A 25,345-nucleotide genomic window follows, 5' to 3' on the forward strand; every position below is an offset into this window, starting at 1 on the left:
TCCAACAAAAAACTTAGAAACTTCACTTCCAGCAATGCTTCTATTAAAACTGGTTTTGGATACCTTCAACTGTTGAAGCTTGAATGTGCGAAAGGATTATAGCGAGAACATTGTTTTGAAAAACAAAATTTGATTATTCAGATGTTATCATGTCTAAAACATGAAAAAAAAAATCAACAACATTGAAGTACGTGTTCCATTATGGTCATGTCAAATATCCTTTGGATTAATCAAAAATTGAAAATGTTGTCAGAAAATCACTTAATGGAGCCAGATAAAATGGTTTATAAAATTTTAGGGTGAAGTTGGAGCTTTCTTCATGGCTTAAAGAAATACTCACAAATGGTTTGACATCCGTAAAAGCAGGCCGATAGTGCTTGTTTAGTTCAATTATTATCCTTAGACAAATGAGAACATTTTCTTCATTATCTGATTCGATCAAATGCATACATAACATTAGGACTGTTTCTGTGTAAGGTCTTAAAATATCGTTTACAGGCATTCTGTAAATGAGCTCCAACAATAACTTCCGTACTTGCTGAAATGATAAAGGAAAAACACACATCACAACTACAGATTATTACTTTACATCAAATTGACTACTTTGAGTTTATTCACTAATTCCAGTAAACATTGTGTGAAGACGATTACCCTATCTTGATTTACAATGAGATGATTCGGTGGTTAAATTGATGATTTTTTTTGTGTGTGGAGAATTTGTTTGGATCAAAAAGTTTGACAGGTCTCTGTTGTTGACTGTGGAGAACATACGAAGAATTAACTTTCTGCCTCCTGGAGGCAACTAGATGGGCAACTCCCCCTCACGACAGTTCCAATTGAGAAAATTACATATCACATCCCCAGAAAATTGTAGAAAAAATATGTCCCTATTACGTAAGTTTGACCTATTATTTGTCAAAAACCTACTTAACTGTTACTTTAAAACAACAAATAAATACAAAATTCTAAGGGCACTTTATTTCTCATTCATTCTCCAATTTACTGCCACTTTACACAATTGCCTAAATTGCTTCCAAGGTAAACCTGGGCATAAAGGAGAACTATTTCTGTTAGGATGATCTGTTCATTGTGCACAGACTTACAGTATGTATCTCTCTTTTAAAATATGTCTCAGCAGGAAGTCTATTAATTACATGTGAGTACAGAGAAAACAAGTGCATCAAATTAGTCCAAATGTTTCAGGAAAAACGAAGGAGGGGTATCAAATTAATTTAAATAATTATAAGAAACAATTCCCTACTATGTACAATCATACGATTTTATTGAATATTATTACCCAGCAGAATTAATTGGGCAAGTTGGATTCTCTGCCATTAATAATTTTTGCACCTCTCATGTGTGATGAATTGAGGAGGGTGCACAAAATTGACTTACTTATCTGATCTGGTCAATTGATAGGAGCATGATAATGAAGCTATACATAACAGTCTCAGACAAAGAAAAAACATTTATATATGTACTCACATGAACAGTGTATTCTGAGATAAAGTGAGGTTGTCCCTCGTTAAGAATTTTGACAAATATCTTCATGGAATGTTCTAGGAACTGCGGGTACTGCTGTGATGCCAAAATTATCTAAAAAACATGAAGAAAAATTTAATTTAAAAAATTTATAGACTAAGCTATTGAAAAAAAGACATAGGGTATGGAGTGATCCAATGGGTTGAAATATGTGGTTCTTATGGACTGAGGGAGAAAATGATGGACTGACTACAGGGTCTCTCGTCGGTTGCCGTTGATTAGTCTATTACCTACCTCCTTTGTCCATTGCAACCATTCACTTCCACCAATAGGATTCCTCCATATCCCTTTTGTCTTCATTGTCTACAGCTTTGTCTACCAATTTCAAAAATCAGCCCCCAGGGTTGACACTGTTGACAAATCTTTGAAACCAGAACCAGCTAAAGGATCTGAAAACAACGTTTGCTAAAAATTCTGCTCCCATCCTATTCTATGGGCATTGCAATCCTTCCCCTATCACGAACTTCTTGATATTTCATCCACTATTCTCCTTCTTCCGACATTTTATCTACAAGAGAGTCCAAGTTCCTCTCAATCCTTTCTCTCTTGATGCAGAAAATACAGCCGCAACACTTGGCAGCTGGTGCAGGAAGGGAGGCTCTTCCTGCTTAATCAGAACTTCTAAAAATTCAATAAAATTTCTCAGAAATGTTATAAGGTGCCAAATAATACTTATTTCTAGTACTAGACTTATTTCTAGACTAGTACTTATTTCTAGAACCCTTCCGAAATTTTTTGATATGACATCTCAAAAGCTCGACTTCTTTCTCCGCTAAGTGAGGTTTTCATTATGCGTACTTATGTTCTCCTCTCCTGCTAAAGAATTACATTATTGAATCCCACAGCTGAAACTGATAGAAAATTTACAAAAAGCTTACCTCATAGTTCTCACTTAATTCTTGGGCAGCTTTCAGCTTGTTTTCATCTTTGACATTCGGATCAGCCAGCATCGTCACGTAGGAGCAATATTTATTCATCTGCATGATTGGCTCCACCATCCCGAGGGGAGGCGGCGCCATGATTTTGGGAATGTGTTTCTTAACCTGAAAATATTCAAGGATTCCACTGGTTAGGATAAATATTCACCACATTAACACATTCTTCTAAATTAACTTGCATTGAGGTGGCTCTTCAGCACTTGGGAGTACACTTTGATAGTTGATCGATCAACCGATAATTTATTACCTAGATTTTAGGATATTTCCAACGAATTTCCAAGCACCACATCACTGTAGATGTCAGATATTAATGCACAAAATTTAACTGGAGAAGCACTTTGCAATGACTACAATAGTGCAGTCCAATTGAATATCGCAAATCTTTAAAAATAAATTCTCCAGGAACATCCTAAAATTCAGAAATGATCATTGATCGATCAACGGTCAAATCATTCTCTGAAGTACTGAAGGATCACTTTCAGTGTCTATAATAAGAGAAACAATTGCAGTATCGAGGAAATGCCAACCAGTAATTTGAAAAATTGAAGGATCTGTGCACAGCAAGCCAGAAAACAACTAACTGCAACTACTAAGCTAAAAAGATATTAAGTCATCAGTTAGTATCCATTAAAAGCTTATCCAGAAAGTTTGGTCTTTAAAAAAGAGGATGACGGTTTTTGGATATTTGATGTACACAGTAGGATCAAGTGAAAGAAAAAAAACTTGGAAGAATTTCTAAATTCTTTTTTGTATGTATGAGTAACAATGATGGATAGATAATCTAAGAAACGTGACCCGTACTGAATGTGACAAGGTGGTAAAATAGTGCTGAGTTCACACTATTTGGCAGGGAAAAAACAGGCTCAAAATGTTTACAAATTTTTCAATTAGAGGAAGACATTAAGAGCTCTAATCAGTACCGGTACAAGAGGGGGGGGGGTGGAAGAGTGTCCAACTCGGACAGATGCATAGGAATATTAAGTTGAGGTGACGCCAACAGATCTGTAAAATTTTCGGTCTTTTTAGACCTCAACAGTAGATCACACTCGTCATTGAGCACTGCTTAGCATCCCCAAAGCCTTGTTTTTCTCCAAGAAATAGACCCACCACTATATAACCCATTCACCTCACATGACGAGTTTACTCGTCAGCGGGCGCCTAGGACATTATCTCAGCTGACTAGTTAATTCGCGCCATTTTCGGAGTTCTGATGCTTGAGATGCCATCTATCAGAACAGTGAAAAAACACTGCCAAAAAAATCACATAGCAATGCTGATAGATGCCGCGAAGTAACTCGTCAACTGAGATATGTCCCGCACGCGCGCTGACGAGTATACTCGTCAAATGAGGCGAATGGGTTAACCACCTTCCTAATCAAAGCAATCGCAAGATCAACTTTTATGTGCTTTGATGTAGCAAGCATGAAACTTTCAGTTTAATGTACCTAATTTAAAACGGAAGTGTGAAACCATGTATCTCCATCTAAAGCGTAGCAGACTTCGTGATATACTTTATTATTTCTTTGGAAAACTAGTGAACGTAATTCTTGAAAATTTTCTTTATTTTCCTACTTGGCAGAATAGTTGGTGTAAATTTCAAGCCAATAAAATCGCTTGTTTCTCCTCAAAAAAATAAACTAGAAACGGAAATTTTGAAACGCCTCAATGGAGATATGAGGGTTTCGCACTTTGACCATCGATAAGTATTCCCGTCTCTGTAATAATTTATTTTCCCTTCCTCAGAAAACTCTTAATAGGATGCCGAAACAATTTTGAAACAATTACTTAGAGTTGAGAGCTATCTTTATGCTGTAGAACAAATATTCTTAAAACGTGTCTTACCGCTTTCATGATCGAAAACTGTACAATTCATACTACAGCTAGGTGCAAACTAATCACCAGACTAATAGTTTCCTAAGGAGTAGCTCTAAAGTAGGAGAGTGCAGTAGCAGCCAATTTGAGCCTGTTAAATGCTTCCATTGAGTTTGACATGAATTATTGCTAAAAATTATTCGCCTTGTCAAGACGAAGACGAAGATTATCACTCTCCGAGACTCAGAGTGAGCGGTAGGTTCATTGGAAGCACATAAAAATAACAATGAAACAAATGAAAACTTTGGTTATTGTAACTGGATGCTGAGTTTAACTGAAAAATGAACGAATTTTACGCTGTTGAGGGAGAAAACAATTAAATCATATCTAATTCACGATCTCACGATGAACAAGAAACGTAAAACCGGTGGTTAGGTTAGATTATAAACAAGGAAAGCAACATCCGATTTTTTCACATTTTGATGAGGTAAAGCGTCCCAATAAGTTTCTGAAACACTGGGGATATTTAAAATTTATTTTCTAAATTAAAAATGTAAAGCACGGTGGAATACCTTTAAAATAAGCTGATAATCAGTAATCTCGTGAAAGGCGCGGTGACCAACATTTTGAAAACAGACGGTTCCGGAAATGATTCCGGGAGAAGAACCGCACTTTGCATGAAATCCGCAGGAGAAATCCGGATTTATTGTTCCCCGGAATAAATAATCATTTTGGCCAATGAAAATGAATAACTTGACTATGATGGGAATGGGGGGAAAAATGACTAAATTAAAAAATGAAAGGAGCTAAAGTCACTCGGATGCAGTGTTCCCAGGCGTACGGATATTTCCGTGCCGCGCGGACATTCCCTATACCCGCGCGGACAGCGTACGGACAAGAACCTTATGGGAAAATTTTTCCCTATCTTATTTTGTCCGTACGCTCGCCCGGCCCTGTCCGTGCGTGTGTTTATCCGCTTTTCTTTGCAATATTTATTACTTTTGCGTAAGTTATTGATACAATGATGTTTAGTATGAAAGCCGGGTATCGTTTGGGAACAAATTAGATACTTTTTGCATTAATTATATTGTATTCTTATCAAAATTCAGTCATTTCATTTATGTCCGTGCGCCCGCCCGGCCCAGTCCGTGCATCTGTTAATCCGCTTTTCTTTGCAATATTTATTACTTTTGCGTAAGTTATTGATACAATTATGTTTAGTATGAAAGCCGGGTATCGTCCGGGAACAAATTAGATACTTTTTGCATTAATTATATTGTATTCTTATCAAAATTCAGCCATTTCATTTAAGGTCCGTCCCTGTTTTCTGTAGGTATTGTTGTGCTTTTGTGTTTGATCACTCTGACATTTTTTCTTACTTTTTTTCTCAATTTCGCCAATGTTATTGATAGAAGGAAGCCACGAATAAAACTCAGGTATCATACAGGACCTGATTTAGTACTTTTTCATTAATTTATGTGTTATTCAATTCAGTTCAATGGGTTTAGGAATTATGAATTTCATGAAAAGTCAGCTCCTATCTTTTGAATTATTGCTTTTTGATGTAGGTACCTATAATTGTTCCGATTATTTTTTCCTGCCAATGCTTTCTAGAGGACATAGGTACTTGAATGTCGCTATTCAAGCATGATTTGGACATAGGTAGCTACAACAGTTCGTTCGGCAGCATTCAAAAATCACTGTTCCTGTAGGTATATTTTTTAATAGAGAACAAATCAACATCATTCCTTGAAATTTTCTCAGAATTTGCTTCGCACAGAGAGGAAAAATCATGGAAGTTCTTATAAGAATTGATGTTTAGTAATTCTTCATTTGAGAAATAAAGTATAGGTATCTCCGGAAGTCCACTAGAGTAAGTATTTAAAAATCGCGGGAGGCGATTCACGGAGCGCGGAGCACGGAGCGGCACGGACATACACGAGCCCATCCGGAGAGCGTACGGACTCTTCAAGATAGGAGCACCTGGGAACACTGCTCGGATGTATGGACCGTGGATAATTCTCGCATGATTATCCGTATCCGTACACACGTACGTGACGTTCCGGGTGGAAGGGATCGGGCAATGAGCTTGCATTGCGGATGCACGTGGAGACCAAGGCTTTTAAAATACTTAAAATACTTGACGTTTTTTTTACTTACTCCCGTTTTTCTTTAGAAAAAAGTGGAAAAAAAAAGGGAACATGGAGGTAAGTATGGAACAGCTTCCGTTCCTCACCTGTAATTACAGAGAACTCCCAAAAATTATGGGATCCCCAATATTTCTCGCCATAAGTAAGTATTTAGGTATTGTAGAAACACAGGAGCGGAGGCCGTCCCATTATAACTCTTCACGTTTATTTAAAAAATACACTAAAAAGTATTGGGGCGAATAGGGGAAAGTAGAAATTCATTTGCCAAAAACTGGCTCTATAATTCTTACATCACGTAAAAAAGCTTTATAGGTACTTTTTCACGCTGCCATGCCGTAGCCTCGATAAGAACTAAGAAGCATGCTTTTTTGCATATGCGAATAATGCGTGATGTTGAATAACGCGCCAACCAACAAGGATGAACAGAGAAGGATGCGAGACCGGGCTTTGCGAAAGAAATGCAAAAGAAGATGGGAAAATGTGCTGAAGCAAGAAAGGAGGAAAAGACGAGAAAAAAGAAAGAAGAGTGATAGTGGGGAGAGAGGATGTCATAGCTGTGTTGCCATGTGAATACGTAAAATGTGGATCATCTCAGATTATACATCAGCATTTAAATTTTGCAGCGGAAAATCTGAGTGTTTTAAGAAAATTGAAAATTTATTTACGTAAATTTTAACTTTCTTGGCCAGATATTCCTTCATTCATTTCTTCAAGTGGTAAAATAAAGTTCCGGAAAATGTATTAAATCTATAATGCGATTATTCAGCAATAAGGCAACACCAGAGTACGAATTCATGGCATAGTGGTCACAGTGCCGCCATTTCCTTTTACCGTGTTCCGAGATGGAGCCAATGAGTTTTCCAATTTCTCGTAGTTTGTGATGGTTTTTATTTATATTCTAATTTTTTAAATGCATCTTGAGAAAGTGTAAATAATGGTTAAAGGCAACAGTACCGTGAAGAACAACAAATCCGTGTCTTTCCAGCCGTATGACGCCTCCAATGTAAGTCTCTCTTCTGCTGCAACCTTAGGCGCCAAACATTTACCGTATCTCGTGGAAAATTAACGGCCCCCAGCAAGGATACCGATCATGCTTTTTTACTTCTGTCATAGTCTAAATTATACTGGTTGTTTCGAAGCTTGTTGCCTTTATGCTTTCAAAATCTTACATCGAACCGAATGAACTCGCTTCATATAGTCCTTAGTTGGAATGGAACTTAACCTTGCTGGCATGATTCAACTCCAGATCCTGGGCCTGTTTCCCAGAAACTTACTTGCCTCACCATACTTTCCTGCTGCACTATCTGTTTTCATTCAGGCATTGCTTATGGCTTCTGTTCCGATCGTTATCAGTAGTAGTGGTAGTCTTTGTTGAATGTTTGACTCCCTAAGCGGATCCTGAGATTTTGAACGTCAATAACTGTCAACTAACTTAGAAGAAAAACAGGTGTCCCAATTCTCCGAGTTCTTTCTTCAAACTCGTCAATTTTAGCTGTCATTCTGAGTCTATTCTTTCTCTTAATGCTCAATAACAATGGTCAGCTATCTTGAATGTTCAGCCTATACCTGATTGATTAAGTGATCAGTCGATGAACTTGAACATAATGCGCATCATCAAGCCTAACCACAACCCAGACGTTAGATATTGGTTCTGCCCCCCTAGCAAACTAACACTGGCTAATCGCATTCCTGGGTGATACATGCAAAGCGTCATTAATTGGCTGTTGTGTATTATCAGTTTAGCCATAGTTCTAATCAATGTTCAAGCACCAGATTGAACCTAACCTCTCTAAGAAACCGCTTGTTCCACCATGTAGTAACTTTCCATTCAAATCCGTACTCAATGTCCTCACAGCAAGCAGTTGGTGACCCATTATTTATCTTTCCCATTTGGTGTCAATATTCCTTACCTGGTGAGGAAATGTCTACTCATGGACAGATCCTCTGGCACTCGTAGCTAACTTTCAGACTTGGACTAGTTCTGTTTATCACAGGTCCCTAAGCTCAAATTAGCAATGCTTCATACAATGTTTTAATTAAAATTTTTGAAGACAAGTTGAAACTTGCTCCACAAGTCTGTTCCAAAGACCGAATTTGGCCAGAAGCATGTTTTCTGAACCACCAATAGTGAAAGTGATAACAGAATCCTCAAGCCAAGCTATCTTTTCCTGTTCAAGAATAAGGAGTTACCATTCTGAGTATTATTTTGTTTCCTCCAAGATTGAAGATTCTAACTGTAAACTTACATTATTTAAATCCTGAGGGACCAGTCCAACTGCTGCTTGGCTTCGCCTTCTCACACTCTCTGCGCCGATCAAATGTAACACATTACTGACTGACCCTAGATTGGCTTTCGAGTAAAATCTGATACATTTGCTTCCTTTAACTCGGTTAGAATTGTGATTATTTGCTTCAAAATCATGATGCCGTTTCTCGATCATCCTTTCCTATTGAAACTTATCAGTGTAGTGTGCCGTTATAACAACCATGTGCTCTAAGTAGTCCCAATTAGTTTTATAAATAGTTTTGAAATGTGTCATGTTTTCACAGCTTGCTAGAGCTCGCGCATCTTATGTTGAGACAAACGCCAAAGTATTGTTTATGTCACCACTCATCAGCGGTGCCATCTGACTGCATGTATTAGCCTGTTGAGTGGGGAGGGTATGGATTCGATCGACATGAATCGATCGAAAAATGAAATTGTGAATCGATCAAAACCAATTTGATCGACACCGATTCGACAGTTAATTTATAAACACCCGTATTGGTTCAATCCACATGAATCGATCGTAAAATGAAAACATGAATCGATCGACAACCGTGAATCAATCAACAAACCGGTGAATGGATCGACAAACCTGTGAGTCGACCGACAAAAGCCGTGACTCGATTGACAAACCCGTGAATGGATCGACAAAAGCCTTGAATTGATCGACTAACCCGTGAGTTGATCGACAAACCCGTGAATGGATCGATAAACCTGTGAATCGTTTGTCAAATCCGTGAGTTGATCGAATTTTGTCGATCAAACCGGTGTCGATTGATTGTCAATCGACACACGTTTTAATTTTTCGATCCATTCATGTCGATCGAATCAACAGGGGTGTTTTTAAATTAACTGTTGATCGAATCACGTTCTAATTTTTCGATCAATTCATGTCGATCGAATCGACACCGGTTTTTTAACAATTTTTCGATCGAATCCATACTCTCTGTTGAGTGGTGCTAATTTAGAGCTAGTCAGAGATCGATGTTTGTCTCAACATATGATGCGCGAGCTCTACATTCAAAACTTAAAAAACGTCTCACCTTTTTAAATTGCAATTACTTAAGTGTTTGATTTGGAATTTCCCATTATTTGGCCAAGAAAATCTCATCAAACAAGTATCTGACACTATCTTTTAACCACTATCATGTTAATTAGTAGATGGCCAATTTCGGCCAGCGCAATACATGGCATTAAGTTGGAACTGCCAGGTTAACTCAGGATAACTTAACTTAATAATTAACTTTAATTGTGTTTCAAACGGACCCGTGTAGTTCTAGCATTAGGTAACCATTGTAGGGGTACAGCTTGTTGCCTCAGCAATTTTCAAATTTAAGTTACGAATTCCCACTGTTTGGGTCCTAATTTAACTGTAATTTCCTCTGGAAAGACTAACGTGAGAGTCCTGCTCTGACATGTCTTACAGAGAATCATAAAGTTATCCAGGTCAAGAGTCATGATTTCAGGGGTTTTTCCCTGTGCTGCTGATCTAGTAGTTTGGCAACCTTTCTATTAATTTTCTGTACAGATCATGTGGATCTCATTGTTAGTCTCTGATGGCAAATGACGTTTTTTGTTCTGCAATTTTCAGTCTCTCGTGAAGAAGGTAACATCTCGCGTCAGTGAGTTATTCCAACAGCCGGCATGGATTGGAAAATGGCTGGCTATGCCATCGCCCGGAGCATCGCCTTTTGACACTGGTGAAAGTCCGCAAACCGATACAAGCCCTGGAAATCATGACTTGCACTCTTCAGCCGAAGATGACCTTCTGGCTGAGCAACCACCGGCTAAAAGAGCCAGAGTTCCTTTTAACCCTCAGTACTCAAAGCTGCACAAGCTAACGTTTCCATCGCCTGAACCTGGTAATAGAAGAATTCATACCTATTGATGTTTTACTTTCTTAGCTGTGTCTTCTTAATCGTTTTAAATCAATGTCTGTTGCTTCTAAAGGTTTAATTGCTATGATCTGGAACTTTGTGTAGTAATTGCCGTGTTCAAGAAGTATTTCTTTTGATTTCCTTTGCTTTCAGTTTTCTTACAATTTAGCCTGAAGTTTCAGGAGCTATTTGGAGCTGTAACTTTTATCATTTTAAGCTGCCTCATCATAAAAAAAATTCAATTTCAATCTTTGAGTCAGTGAACAGCTCTGCCATGCTAAGGAACAATGCCGTATGAACCTTCAGGCATTGCCAAATTTTCTTTGATAAAATACGAATTCCCTGGTAAACTTATGAATATTTTTCTTTCAATTTTTCATAGAATTTTGTTAGTATTTTTGCCAAACCCGTCCCGATTCTTAGATCTCCCTCTTCATGTCATAAGCGATGTTTTTTTCTTTCTTTAATTTATTTCATGATTTTATTTACAGGTCCATCGATTGGTCAAGGAGTTAGTCCTATTGTCAATCACAACAAAGCAAGTGATAATGCGAATAACATAAGCATGCCTGGACCATCAAATAGGATGAGTTTTGTTGCATCGACGCCTCAAGTTGGTAACTGCATCAGTAACTCTACTGAAAACCCATCCAAAACAACCATGAATGGTATGTTGCGCTTTTCTCACATCTTTTTTTGTGTGGGTAGAATTTTTGTGAAACATTAATTAAAAGACCGTAGGTATTGATTACTGCAGAATGATTGATTATTTCTCATTTTGAGTGACATTTTGAATGAACCAGTTTTTAATTTGTCCCCCTGAATTTTCGGGTAGCATCAGCTTCTACCAAAAAATTAAGTTCTGTTTTGCTGCTTTTTTAGGTTAGTGATCTCTATTTTGGCCCTAAGTAGATAAAATCTGTCCTTAGATAGGGGGACAAAATTCTCCAGCTTACCATTGACCACAAGAGCATCAATGAAGCTTGTTGGCTGATGACTCTCATAAGAATTTCGCATTTGCAGGTTGGAATTCTTCGAAGAATTCTCTGTTCTTATTATTATAGCAACAGAGAATTTTATTGCTTCTGATGGTGTTAAATTTTTCAAGTCTTCAATGTGCAGGTTTCATCTCAATATACCATATCATTCACCATTATCATCTTTTAGCTGTTTCGTTCATGTCTCTGAGAACCACGGAACTGAGGAAGGAAGAGAAATTATATTTGAAGTATGGATTTAAGAGAAACTGCATGAGTCACTTTTTTGAGAGCACTACGTTTCATCATTGTCTTTAACCACGAGTACCCATCTTCTCAGAATGGGAAGTGTTTTCAACCTTTGTTGATTTCATCACATTTTCCAAGTTTCTCAAGGCAAAAATAGACGGCATTATGTCTTAAATTATATTTTCTGATACTCATAATCCAGAGAAACTTTGCTTGGTTTTCAATTTAAAAAAATTCCTTGTGAACCCTGACCAAAGACATTGAATCACGTAGACTGTGCGCCTGGCTCGGTTTATTACAGGCGGAGCAAAGCAAGTCTCTTGGAGCCCCATGATGGGCCGGCGGGGAAGGGGAGAGAGCGTGTGTCCCAAGCACTCGAAGAGACTGTAGAGAGGCAATGGAGAATTCATGCCTGTGCTCGGTTTTTCACAAATATCTCGTTTAGAGTCCATTTTCAGACTAAATTATTAAGAAGAAAAGTTTTAGAACACATAATTTTACACCGGAATAGCATTGTTTCATTTTTCCGAACTAATTATTTACCTACCGAGGAAAAAAGCCTCACAATCCGACAAAAATTCACTGGAACTGCTACTGCACATGCGCAGATGTGTGCAACTGGGACACACAAACTCATAGATGTGGGTTGGTGCCACCACTCATCGGCATGCAATTTTTCAAAGTTGTCTCGCTTTCCGTAACACAGGATGCACGATCTACAAGATTCAATGTTTTTGACCCTGACATGTAATAATGTGCCAAGTCAAATTATAGACCATGCCAATCTCTGATTCATCCATTTTTAACCCTTTTGCTACAGATGTAGCAAAAATTGAGTGAAGACAATCATTTTTGTTCAAAGTAAGGCTTATTAAAGGCTTAATGCCGCGGCATTGTTAGTGAGTGCAATGTAAGATACATGACTAGCATGTGAGATCAGTGCATAGTCAATCATAGTCAGTCAGTGCATTTTGTGTGCATTCGTCACAAGTTTGAAGATTGGCAGTTATTTTTCTTGCACATTTTTTTATTTTGAACTTGCCATGGAGGTCTGTCAATCTCGGAGATAAAATCAGAGGAAATCTTTCAAGATGAGAAATGGTGAAAGGATTTGCCTGAATTGGACCATTTAAATGCATTTATGCGAAAGGAAACCATCTCCACATGGTTTACATTGCAGATGGACCTATTTTGCATATAAGTGTCCATTCTATAGATTCCGTGTCAAGAGTTTGAAAAGAATAATTTATTTCGGTCTTAATCACTGCAGCTAACTTCGATTAAAGTTGATGTGACCATTTTTTGTGTGTCATCATTCGTAGGACCAGATCTTGATCAAGTGTTGTAGCATGTAAGTTTACTCTTTTTATGGTACCTTTTGGGGGTTTCTAGATTTTTCAAATATTTAACTCTTGTTTCATCCTTTTCAGGAGATGATAATTGCTCAGACAGCAGTGAGTCAACTAGTGGGTGCTCATCTTTGGTTCCTCAAGATAACATTTTTAAGAAGAATAGTAGCAATAACACGAATGTATCAGGTATGATATTATTTCTGATCAATAGCCGATTCACTTTTTCTCCCATAATCTAATTAAGGTATTTTCCTAAACTGAGATGCCAATTCTACATAAAAATCAGCCTTGCGAGTGCCGGCCAATGACCTTGGCCCCTGCGGAACACATTGAAACTGGTCGAATTGACCTGTAAGGCAGGCAACTTATAAGCTCTCTGCAAATATTTAACTTTAGAGATGCCTCTTATTAAAGAACTTCTATCCTAGAATCTTGTGACAGTAGATTTTTGTCTGTTACAGGAGAAATGAGCAGTCTGTCAAGATCTAGGATACAGCATAGTCGAATGAATCCTAATACCCTAGCAGCAAGGCGCCCATCCTTCAATGCCTCATCCTTCATAGCATCGTCTAAGGTGAGTCTAAGAACTTATCTCATCATTGTAATCTTGCAGGAAAATAGTAAGGATTCTGAGTAAAGATTTCAGTTTTTTCTATCAATGTTGATACTGCAGTAAAAGTGCAGTTAAGTTTTCTTAAATTTACTTATCAAAATGGCGAGTATTGTACATCTAGGCCCCCTCCCTGGTACATCGTATGTAGCATAATAATTTCTTAACTGTTAGCCAAAAGATTTTTTTACTTAGTATTTGAGAAGTTTTTCAAGAGGTTATGAAACTGTGGAAAAATGATATAGCGCACCGATTTCTTTCAATATGTTGTTTCAATGTGTACTTTTGTCTGTTTTACGCAGTGAGAAAATTTTCTGAGACTAAAGAAATTTTGAGGCTGAGATTGCAACCAATTTTTGCTCTGAAAAACTTTCTTTGCCCCTGATTGGATACAGGTGTTTTGGCAGAATTCAATTTTCTGTTTGTATGTTGGTTGAGATCAAATAAAAATTTGGATAAATAAATTCATTTGTTGAAGAAAATATAGCGATGAGTCCTGTTTTTCAATGATGTTTTTAGATAGGAGCAAGCCCTAACACTAGTCCATTTTACTCTGGTCGCACTATGTACGGTGGAGCTTCGCATTATCGGCGTTGCGCTGAAGTAGGAGGCCTTTTCTCACCTACGCATCATTCACCTAATCTAGCTATTCGTCCAGCGGTGAGCCCTTGTCGAACAACAACCACCACTGGAATGAGCTCTACCGCAAGAAGGATTTTAGATGCCTTAGAACAATTTTCTACCCCAGTAAGTTTGTTTTCTGTTTTCTGACATAGCTTCAAGCTTGTATCAGTGGCTTCAATGCTTACTGAAATGGTCAAATTTTGTAGTTGATGTGCAATTTTTATTCAGACGTTTGCACTTATCAAGTTATGTTCTTTGTTCCCAGGAGATAAAAATTGTAGACAAAAAAAAAAGTTAATACATTGTCCACAATTTGGTCAAACGTCCAACTGGCGTTGTAGGGTTCTTTCAGTAGGTATATTAGCTGATGAAATTTCAGAGGCACAGAGTAGTACTTAGGAACAGTAGGAAAAATTTAAATTGAAATTATTGCTAATTTTTCCATCCAGAATAGGTCGATGAGGAAAGACAGAATTTTTGAAAGAAATTTTATGTACTGATGATCATTGTTATTTGGATTGCAAGAAATATTCAATTGCCCTGTTACCAGGCAGCCAATTATTAGAATCTATAGCTTTTTGAGATTCTGAGGATACAACCTAAAAACATGTCTTGGCTGAGGCAGTTTAGCTGTTACAATATCACAGAAAAAGAATTTTATAGAAACTCACTTTGAGGACAACCATTGTATTTGAAAATCAAAACTTTAAGTCTAATGGTAGTGGTGTTTGTCTTCTCTTTCAGGTCCTGGACGCAAAACGTATACCATTGAAAAAATCATCCCCCAAAACTGATGAAAGAGTTAGACCGAACAAACGTAAAATGTCTGAACTGAGCTCTAGTATACCAACCACTCCAGACCTTCTAAGACTAAAACGCAAAGAACGTTTGCAAGATTCAATGCTGGCAGCTAGAAATTCTTCATCAACATTCTCAACTCCTGCTAGTGACTATTCCATCAGGTAAATCTTAGTCTTTCAGGAGAAAATTTCTGTTGATCAGTTGATGATATAAATAGTAGTTTAAATATCCAGTGTGAGGATGTGAGTCAAAAGTTCTGGAAAAACTATCATTAAGTTACCAGAAGTCTTTTCTAGTTATAGCAATTTTTGCTTAGAATTGTCAACTTAGTGCCATTCACTGTGTATATGCGTCTAATAAACTATTTACACTCCATCAAATGGACTACGTAGAAAGTTCTGAAGTTTGAGGTTTTAAAATAATATTTTTGTAGTGCTTCTTTGAAAAAAATTATCCTCGGATCTTTTTCCATGCTAGGACTTGAATAAGATAAGTGTACTAATCTGGCAAAAAATTTAATGTTCCTGAAGAGTCCGATAATTTTTCTGGTTCTCGTCCCTAGCTTTGAGATACCTGGATAATCGTAAGACAAGATGAAATTCCTGCACTACCCCTTAGGCCTATCTCTCTTACCAAAAGGGGAAGATTTTCACCTGAATTGAGTTTCGTCCACTTTGTCAAAGAAGTCTGGAGGCTTAGGGCAGGGAATTTCGCTTGAGCACTGTCAAACTGACCACTTTGAGACATTTCATCCTCTGCCAGGAAGGTATTACATGCTCGATCAATGAAAAACTGATCTGAAAGTGAAGAATAAATCATGCCTATGCTCCAGGTGATCATGCACTTTTTTCTGTTTAATGCTCTATTCACAATTTGTTTTATTTATTTTTTTTCCAGGGAAGATGATGGTGAGACTTGTGACAATTACAAAGGCAAAATAAAAACCAAAAGAAAGGACAGAGACAAAGATATGAATATTACTCCGTTAGATGTGAACTTACCAAATGTTTCTCTTGGAGTTTCTGCACTTCCAAAGATTGACATTGCATTACCCCCGAAACCTTCACCCATTAGTAAACCAATTCCTCCATTTAGCAATTCAAGTAGTAGTTTTTTCAAATTTTCTAAGCCCAGTCTTGACACTTTCAAAAAAGTTGACCTTAGTAAATCAAATTCATCAGAATCTGTTAGCTTATCAGCTACCCAGACTACAACGTCAAATTCGAATTCACCCTCGATGAACTTTGTGTACAAACCAACAAATACAATGCCAAAAGAGAAGAAGTCAGGGTCTATCGACAAATCGAGCCAGACGTTTGTTGAAAGCGAGAAGCCCATCTTGCCTGCACTCACCGAACAACAAAAATTAGATTCAATGTTCGGAAAGAAAATCAGCTCTCCAGGAAACACGGAGAAGACAACCTCTCAATTAAAACCGGTGTCAAGTTCAACAGGAAGTGTCACACAACCCTCGATGAAAGAAGAAGTTAAAACTGCTTCGTCTGTTACCACTTCTGGATTTTCAGGTTTCGGCGACAAGTTCAAAAAGCCGGAAGGTTCATGGGAGTGTTCTGCCTGCCTTATTCAGAACAAACCAGATGCTACCAAGTGTATAGCATGTGAAACGGCAAAACCCTCCAGCTCAGGAAATAAATCTGCTGCCGCTCCCATAACTGGCTTTTCCACAGGCTCAGCTTTTGGCACCAACTCATTCAAAATGCCAGAAGGTCCCAAAGAGACCATTACAACATCTAGCAACAGTTCCACCACTCCAGTTAGCACCTCCACTGGTCTGGCAGGTTTTGGAGATAAATTCAAGAAACCCGCGGGAGCATGGGAATGCGGTGTTTGCATGGTTCAAAATAAAGGTGATACGAACAAGTGCGTTGCTTGTGAAACTCCTAAACCAGGCAGTGGTGGTGAATCCGCAACTGGATTGAAATCATCAGGTCTGTCAGTCAGCAGCGATCAAAAATTCAACTTTGGCGTTGACAAAGCTAGTGAACCGAAATTTAGTTTTGGTATCAAGAAAGATGACACCCAAGAAAAACCGGCCATTTCATCAGGGTTCAAGTTTGGAGACAATGGGACAGCAACCATTGGTGGAACACCACCAGCTTTCTCATTTGGAGTTCCACCTAATGCTAAGAAAGAGACTCCAGCTCCTGCTTTTAATTTCAATGCCCCTGCATCAACGGAGCCTAAAAAACCGGATGAACCTAAAATTAATTTCGCTGCACCCACGCCTCCTAAAACTGCTCTGGATGTCACAGATAGTGAAGCACCACCAGCTAAGAAATCTCTTGGTTTTGTCAATCCGTTCGGCAGTGTGGATGTCAAACAATCAGTGTTCGATACCAACAAGAACATTGCAAGTCCTGTCAAGAGCCAGGCCTCACCTCTCCTTGCGAAACCGAATGTCCCCAGTTTTAGCTCTCCAACCTCAACTAGTGTGCCAGATGGAAGCAAAGGGACCTCTCTTCCTAATAGCACATTCAGTTTTGGCGCCAGTGCGTTTGCATCGCCACCCTCTTATAGTGCTGCGACTAACCAAGGTTCAGCGCAGGTGGCACCACAATCTCAGAAAGCAGTCCAAGACATGAAAATTGAATCAACTTCAACTCAGCCAAGTGCTACCTCTGCAGTTGCCTTAAACAGCGCCACCGCCAGTTCTAAACCATCTTTCTCGTTTGATTCTAGCTCAGTTTTCAAGCCTCCCGCAGCCGGATTTTCATTTGGACAAGCTGCTGCAGCTGAAAAACCAAAAGAAAGTTTGTTCGGTAATGCTGATAAACCGAATCAAAGTCTGTTCGGCAACATTGAGAAACCTAAAGAATCCGTCTTTGGTGGTGTAGACAAACCGAAAGACTCCGTTTTCGGTGGAATTGATAAGCCAAAGGAATCCCTATTCGGTGCAACTGAAGCTCCCAAAGAAAACGTATTCGGAGCAGCTGTCAAACCACAAACAAATCTGTTTGGAACTGTTGAGAATAAAGTCGCTGTCAGCACTCCTCAACTTGGGAATAGTTTCGGAACTTCTGGTGGTTTTGCTTTTGGTAACACCAGTTCATCTGCACCATCAAATGCGTTTGCGTTTGGAGGTGCCAAGCCTGTGGAACCAGCTCCTGCAGCCCCTACTTTCGGAGCCGTCAATTCTAATACATCCGTCTTTAACTTCAATGCATCGTCAGAGGCTGCACCTGTCTCTGCTTCTCCATTTGGTGCTGCAAATAAGAATACATTTTCTTCCCCATTCCAGTCAACTGTAACAACAACCGCAGCTGAGTCAAAGCCTGCGTTTTCCTTTGGATCTGCAGCAAGCACAGCCCCCTCTGCCCCAGCCAGTGGTGGATTTTCATTCTCAGCAATGCCTCAGACAAATAAACCTCAAGGATTTAACTTCTCTGCCCCTCAGTCAAATAATACTCCGGCTAGTGGTGGTTTCTCTTTTGGTGCAGCCGCAGCTCCTAGCCCTGCTGTGACAGCTGCACCCAAACCAGAGCAGTCCTCTGTTTTCATGCAACCACACCAGAACAACGTTTTTGGGAATCCTGTAGCTCCGAACTCAAATCCGTCTCCTTTCGGTGCTCCGGCCAATCCTGCACCCTCATTTGGAGCTCCATCTCAACCTAGTTTCAACTTTGGAGCTAACAGCACCGCTCCTGCTCCGCAGTCTGTTTTCAGCTTTGGCGGCCAGGTATGCATTATCTCCTCACTACAATATTTTCTAAGAAAAGTAAATTGTGTAGCTGTATTTCTTTCTGGAGAAAGAAAAACAAGGGCATACTTAGCTCTTAAAATGATATCATTGCATATCGCAACATGCCTTTCCCGAGTTAGATCAACCTGTTAATTACTGCATGTTTTTATTTGCGTCATTGTGTGTCAACCGCCAACTCTCACCAAAATTTTTACAAGCTGCTTTGACTTTTTCATTATTGTTGAAGGAAAATAATATTTTGGTGTATAATTTTGCTTGTGGTTTGTAAATCAATACCCAAAATATTTGCTAAATCAAGTGAATGGTCTCGGAACATTGCTGTCCTTTTCGCTTTCTTCCTTAATTTTGATGTTTTTTCTTTTATTTAGAATGCCAATGCTGCCCCATCTCCTGTCTTTGGCGCTCAGGCGACTAATGCCACACCGACATTCAACGTTCACGTTCCATCAACTTTCAATTTCACCGGTGGAGCTCCACCATCCTTCTCGTATGTATTCAATTTATTTTTTCATAATCTTGATGCGCTCATTATCTTATTTCAGATGTTCAGTGGATCCCATAAGTTGGGTTCGAAAGTGTCCTCTCCACTTTTCTGTTTCATCGCTGAAGAGTTAAAATAAGAGTAAATGTTAAGCCTCTCGTAAGATTTTTTGGGAACAAATCTGAAGAAAGAAGTCGATAGACTGATTTAAATGTTACATCATTCGATATAATATTGGACTCTTGGTCCAAACCAAAACAAATGAACATAACCTCACGTACGAATTCTTCATGAGTTAATTGCGTTAATTTATCAAATTTTAGTCATTGACCAGTCATAAATCAAATGAAGACTCATTAAACAGGAGAACTTTTGATTGTAAGAAACACTTGTATGCATTTTACCACCATGGCGCAAAGGGCGCGAATCTGAAACAAGGTTCTGTGTTCGTTTACATTTGAACCAAGGGCTTTATATTATATCAAATGACAGTCACTAAATAAGTCCACTATGGTTATAAAAAAAAATGCTTTGCGAGTCCTGTAATTTCAGAGGGTGTCAGTGGCAGTAACAGCCAGAAAAACCAGAAAATATAAGGACATTTGATATTATCATGGAAATCGGCCATGGATCAAAAAATTCTGTGTGCGTCAATCATTTTTTAACTACATGTAGTTTAGTGCATGCCAAAGTGAAACATTTGATCCAATTTATCAAATATGATGTTTTCCAAAATCAAAAATGTGTCAATTTATTTGCGCTAAAAATTGGGAAATTGTATTCGAAATATCAGGAAAATCCAAAATGAAATTTTAGTAGACTCTCAGGGGTGTGAGGCATGTTTTGGCTTTTTTGGTTTGTCAAGGAGTTGTGGATCTGGGACTATTTTCAGTCTTTTCTGAGCCTGTGATAGAAAAATTTTGAGAAATAAGGGAGAAGAGAAACTCATATTTTTGCCTGCCATTTTTCTGTTCTTACCTAGTTCATCAGGTTTCCAGGCTCTTTTGAGGTTATGCATTTTTTCTGGAGCGCTAAAAAAAGTATGCATGCATTTTATATGTCAAAAATATCTCTTCATTCCTTTTTGTGTTTCAGAGCAACACCAACAGGTGCTGCTGCAGCTTCAGGGAGGCGTATAAAGAAAGCCGTAAGGCGGACGCAGCGATAAAGTCAAGAGGCAACTGTTAAGGTGTCCTGTAATGTAAGTCTTTTGAATTTTTTTCTGATGTTGTGGTATTTCTTTTCTTCTCTTCTATCTCTCTCTTTATTTTCCTTAGTTTTCCTGTATTTGTTACATATTGTTTGTTGATCCATGAAAGCCTTCCTAATTTCCCTTTTGACAGTCAATATGTGTCGACATTCCACTGCACTAACATATCTCAGCCTTCTTGGGTGAATATCCGGATGTCAAGCATTCTTAACATCTTTTGTGAGGTATCAAGACTCTGCAAAGCCCCCTTTTTTTTTTCTTTTTCTTCTCTCTTTTTAACAGGAGGTTTCAACTTTCTCACAAAACAAAAACTCTCATGAAGTTCAAATGAAACCTATCGGTAATAATTGTGTAATCCGCAACATTCTTAATCCTCCTTAAATTACAATTTCATTAAAAAGCACCAAACTGCCTTTTTGACTGATAAAAAGAGGCTTAAAGCTAAAGTTATTTTAAAACGTTTCTTATTAGCTGGAAGCTCATGACATCATATGCAGCATCAACCCATGATAAAAAAAAAGAAAAAAGCCTGTGTTCTTTGTATTTAATAAAGGACTTGAACAGAGTGCCCTAGTTGATGTACCCAAACAAAAATGAATAAATGAACCACCTCGAATACCAATGCAACATGGACGCAGTACGTACAACAGTTATGAACAAACAATCTTATTTATTACAAAACCACAAAAATATTCACTTCAAACGACAATAATATTGCACAGTCAAGATACATAACTTTCCATCAGAATTTCACTGGAACGTAATGATTTAATTACTTACTAATATTTACTCATGGCAACAGGATGAGGTAATCATGGCATTCAAAGTAGATAAAGTTTTCAGTTTTTACCAATGCTTTCATGTCTAAAGTAATTTTGACTGAAACTAGCTGTAAAATAAACTTTATAGAAATATTGCATCTGAGTTCATACCGACAACCCCTCGTTTAACCTAAAATCCCTGAAAAAAACTAGTAGGTAATGTAACTTTATTTTGGGTTTTTACCACAATCTTAGTTAAAACAAGTTTTGAATATGTAGTTTCTAGTGTTTTAACATTTTTCGGATTTGGACTTTATGTAGGAATGTGATCCACCCTGTTCAATTTTCTCGGCTTTGTGTTCAATCTTCGTCTCCTTAGTCTTTCATCTAACTCAATAACATCCTCAAAGCTCATGTGTCTGTAACTAATACATTTTTCGGTCATATTACAGATGAAATGGTGATGAAGCTCTCCGCAAGTTCTCTTGGATGGATTGTTTCTAGTGTTTGATGTTGGTTGTGTACTTAAATTTTTTAACCTATGAGTTATGATGAAGAGAATTGTGGTTAATTTTCTTGTGACGTCGCATGCCCTTTGTGCGCAGCAATGGACAACCTAACATCATTCCAATGAACCGCTACTTGTTGGATTTGTAACATAAAGTGTCAAGAAGAAAGTGCATATAAATTGTGTATATGTGTATGTAAAGTTACGTAATTTTAATGACTAAGCCGATTTCAGTTAAATCAGTTCATGTGTCTTTTTTTTCTGACCCTCCCTGTTTCATTTTGGGTCTGTTAAAAAGAAATCCAAAAATGCTACTAAAATAGTTACTTGTAGCTTCCATAGTAGCTCCAATAAAAGCAAAAAAGCCAAAAAAAAAAAAAAAAAAAAAAAAAAAAAAAAAAAGGGAAAAAATGTATTGTGGAGGAGAAATATGTTTCTGTTCACATGGTTTGACCAAATGACAGAGAGAAAAATGTAGAATATGTGAGTAAATTCTCAATTGAAGTACGAAAATAGTAAATCATGAGTGAAATGAAATCTGATAATTCTAAAACTGTAAGGCAAGTTTAAAACTCCTTTTGATCAAGTATCATAATCTTAAATGTGTTGATGCATTCCAGTCACTTAATTCCTCATGCCATTGTATCAAGCAATGGGTTAAGACAGTTCTATTACGTTGTTGTGATCATTATTCATCACTCAATTCATTTGCATCCTTTGAAGATCCTTGGATATAAGTACCTAAATAATCCCTTGTACAATTGAGCAATGAATGACATGATGCTCTTGGTTTCGTTATAAATTTATTTCCAAGTCCAAGCCTTAACAGTTGAAGCTGTAATGAACACCAAAAAGAATTATGGAAGAGTTAATCACTATTATCTATCAAGTTTTATACGGGTAGAGATAGAGTTTAATACATGAGTAGAATTGCTGAGGTTATGAGCTTAAAATTACTAACTCAATCTTTTGGGTTTTCATGCCAAATGGCAACCCTGCTGATGTATTATTTAACGAAAATTTTAGATAAGGACTTTCTTGTAGCTCAATAATTGCCAGCCATTGCATCTTCATCTTTGAGAACTGATGAGCTGTGAGGAGTAGGATTTTGGATGACACTGGGGCTACCATTTTGTTCTCTGCTAAAGTCTACACCAGTTGAGCTTGTTAAATCCTGAATTCCTATACAAATGGAATCAAAGTAGGATGAACTCCGTGAGCTTGTCTTCTAAAGAACTTTCGAACATCATACACATAGATGTCTTCAGGAACACTCAGACTGTACAAGCTTAATGCCTAATTTACTTCAAACTGAAATCAAGTCCGAGTGTTCAGGCATCGTTTACAAGCCAGATGCTGAGAGCTTGCCTTAAGATTTGAGAAGTTAGTCTTAATTCGTAGAATGTGAAAGATAAGTTGTTAATTCCATCTTTTTTCAAACATGATTCAACAGAAATCGGCTCTTGCGATTGAAACTGTAGTAATGGAAAAATTGTTCGATTTACTCTTACAGTAATTGGGTGGAATATTTTTAAATTTCACCCTCATGAGAAAAATTAAAATTGTTTAATTTCTGAAAATTTGTACCTATTTATCTCAAAATGCTCACCAACTCTTGATTAACAACCAGGGTGTCTATAGGGCTGGAAAACTCGGTACGGCAGGAAGTAAACGTACGAAGTGTACGAAATTCCCCCAAAAGTAGTCCATAATTTTTTCTCTTGCCCGATTTTTCCAATCTCAAAATTTCCTGAACTGTCAAAATTATCTAGAAGCTATTTTATTGTTTTTAAATTAGTAATTTAAATTCCTCACTTTTCAATTTTTTCCAGCTATTGGTAGATTATTCTATTGAAAGGTCGGACATCTTTCCTTGGAACCTGTAGACACCCTAGTGATAAGATAGCAAGATCTTTATTTTCTCTCTGTCTCACAACGGTTTGACTATTTGCTAGTTGTAAGTCCTCTCTGTATTAGGAAATGTGTTGATTTGTATTGCTGGGAAATAGAGAATTGACTCATCTTGAGTGGGACCATCAAAATGAGAAGATATCAGTTGCTTATAAGTGATAGCTTTGCCTCATTTTGAACGCCCACAATTTTAAGTGGAGACTTCTTAAGTAGAATTTCCCCCTCAATATTTGAATGCCCATCACTCTGACAGGCATATCATTTTTATAAGAATCTATACACCCTCGAAATTTGTCCTTTTCTATTTTGTTTAGTTACTCTCGTATTCTTCAATTGGTGAACATCTTTGCGAGAATCTATTTTAATATATTTGTTCAAAAAATTTCCTATTTTGATTTCCTGAAGTCTCTACCAAAATTACTTTTTAACCGTTCCCATAACTTTTGCTCTTATTAAACCCAGATATTTTTGATTCTATGTTGAAAGAATTCTACAAAAATGATAGGTATTTTTATCGTAGTAACAATGTAATAACAGATATGTATCCCACAGGGACTGATTTGAATTGTGTACATTGATATTTATTTATTTTCTTCCCATACGGTATTTTTTCAATTGAAAAAAAGAAATAATAATAATTCTGTTTCTCTATTTTTCAATCGTGTGTTCAGTCAGTCAATTGTGGTTTATTTGTAGAACCCTAACCAAAATTTTGAGGTGAATGTCATTTGAGGAACGTTACTAAGTTTATGCAAGGATATTTTTTTTTACGTCAGTACATTTTTAATTTTATTTAATCGCTAACACAAAAACTGAAAATATTTAGAAAATTACTATCTTAACAGGCAAATGCCCTATTTTGATTTCAGTAACACCAACTCCTTTTAGCAATGATAAAATTCCGATGAGTTCTTAAACTGATAAATTTCTTAGCGGAAGAAAGCATTTAGACACCTAACAAACCCAATTAGGTTTCTTACTTCATTTCAATGTACACACAGCTGCAGTAATTATGAAACAGCAGCATAATTATGAGGTAACCAAAAATATTACTTAACAAACCACTTGTGCAGAGACTCAAAATATTTTTGCTTGTTCAGACAAAGAATGAAAACATTGAGAATCAATTGGACCACATTTAGAATTGAGGAATTACGATTTCTGTCTGACTTTAAAAACAGGGTATGTTCCCTACGCTCATAAGTGTTTTTACAGATGCTCCAGAAATTGTTGTTCCTAATTGCAAAATGAAGTCCAATTTTTTCACCTCTAAGAAACAGGGATTAGGACCACCTCGCTGGTCTTTTTTTGCTGTGACAAAACAATTCTACCTTGTTTTTTTTTTTTTAAAAAAAACACAAAACTGCCAAAACCAGCTCTTCACGAAATTCTATTCAAGATTTCCGTACATGCACATACTTTTGAAATGTTATTAAAGTGCCTGAGTTTTTCACAGTCCTAAATATACAGATCTTAAAGATTTTACCCAGCAATATATTATCAAAACAGTTTCCTACAGAGTTAATTTGTGTTCTCGAGAATTTGACAGCTGAGA

At 37.4% G+C, this 25,345-nt stretch overlaps 2 protein-coding genes across 3 annotated transcripts in view; one reads left to right on the forward strand and one right to left on the reverse strand.

Annotated features, from left to right (window-relative positions):
• Positions 1 to 5,009, reverse strand: part of Nipped-A (Transcription-associated protein Nipped-A) — a 61,593-nt gene extending 56,584 nt beyond the window's left edge. Inside the window, exons 1-4 of one of the 2 annotated variants that reach the window (XM_072300240.1) lie at positions 4,323 to 4,941; positions 2,421 to 2,585; positions 1,486 to 1,596; positions 341 to 538 (exon numbers count right to left, since the gene is read on the reverse strand). In XM_072300240.1, the coding sequence (XP_072156341.1) occupies positions 341 to 538; positions 1,486 to 1,596; positions 2,421 to 2,585; positions 4,323 to 4,331 (483 nt within the window). In that variant the 5' untranslated portion in view covers positions 4,332 to 4,941. Of the gene's footprint in view, positions 1 to 340; positions 539 to 1,485; positions 1,597 to 2,420; positions 2,586 to 4,322 lie in introns of both variants that reach the window. The other variant, XM_019048232.2, reaches the window with a different exon arrangement.
• A 2,221-nt stretch (positions 5,010 to 7,230) lies between these two features.
• Positions 7,231 to 25,133, forward strand: LOC109034884 (uncharacterized). The gene is made up of 11 exons (XM_019048273.2): positions 7,231 to 7,445; positions 10,300 to 10,570; positions 11,077 to 11,253; positions 13,242 to 13,349; positions 13,625 to 13,737; positions 14,293 to 14,520; positions 15,142 to 15,359; positions 16,096 to 18,895; positions 19,288 to 19,406; positions 20,496 to 20,601; positions 21,824 to 25,133. The coding sequence occupies exons 1-10, from the start codon at positions 7,377 to 7,379 to the stop codon at positions 20,566 to 20,568; spliced, it is 4,176 nt and encodes a 1,391-aa protein (XP_018903818.2). The 5' UTR covers positions 7,231 to 7,376; the 3' UTR covers positions 20,569 to 20,601; positions 21,824 to 25,133.
• The last annotated feature ends 212 nt before the right edge of the window (positions 25,134 to 25,345 follow it).

This window comes from Bemisia tabaci, chromosome 5, assembly GCF_918797505.1.
Source record: "Bemisia tabaci chromosome 5, PGI_BMITA_v3".
In the NCBI taxonomy this organism is placed as follows: Eukaryota; Metazoa; Arthropoda; class Insecta; order Hemiptera; family Aleyrodidae; genus Bemisia; species Bemisia tabaci.

What these genes read in the sequence shown, in the direction of transcription:
- LOC109034884 (XM_019048273.2), top strand. Translation starts at nt 7,377, where the DNA reads ATGGTTAAAGGCAACAGTACCGTGAAGAACAACAAATCCGTGTCTTTC. An exon ending in AGCCGTATGACGCCTCCAAT is followed by an intron (nt 7,446 to 10,299) that starts GTAAGTCTCTCT and finishes TGCAATTTTCAG; the next exon opens with TCTCTCGTGAAGAAGGTAAC. An exon ending in CCTTCATAGCATCGTCTAAG is followed by an intron (nt 13,738 to 14,292) that starts GTGAGTCTAAGA and finishes TGATGTTTTTAG; the next exon opens with ATAGGAGCAAGCCCTAACAC.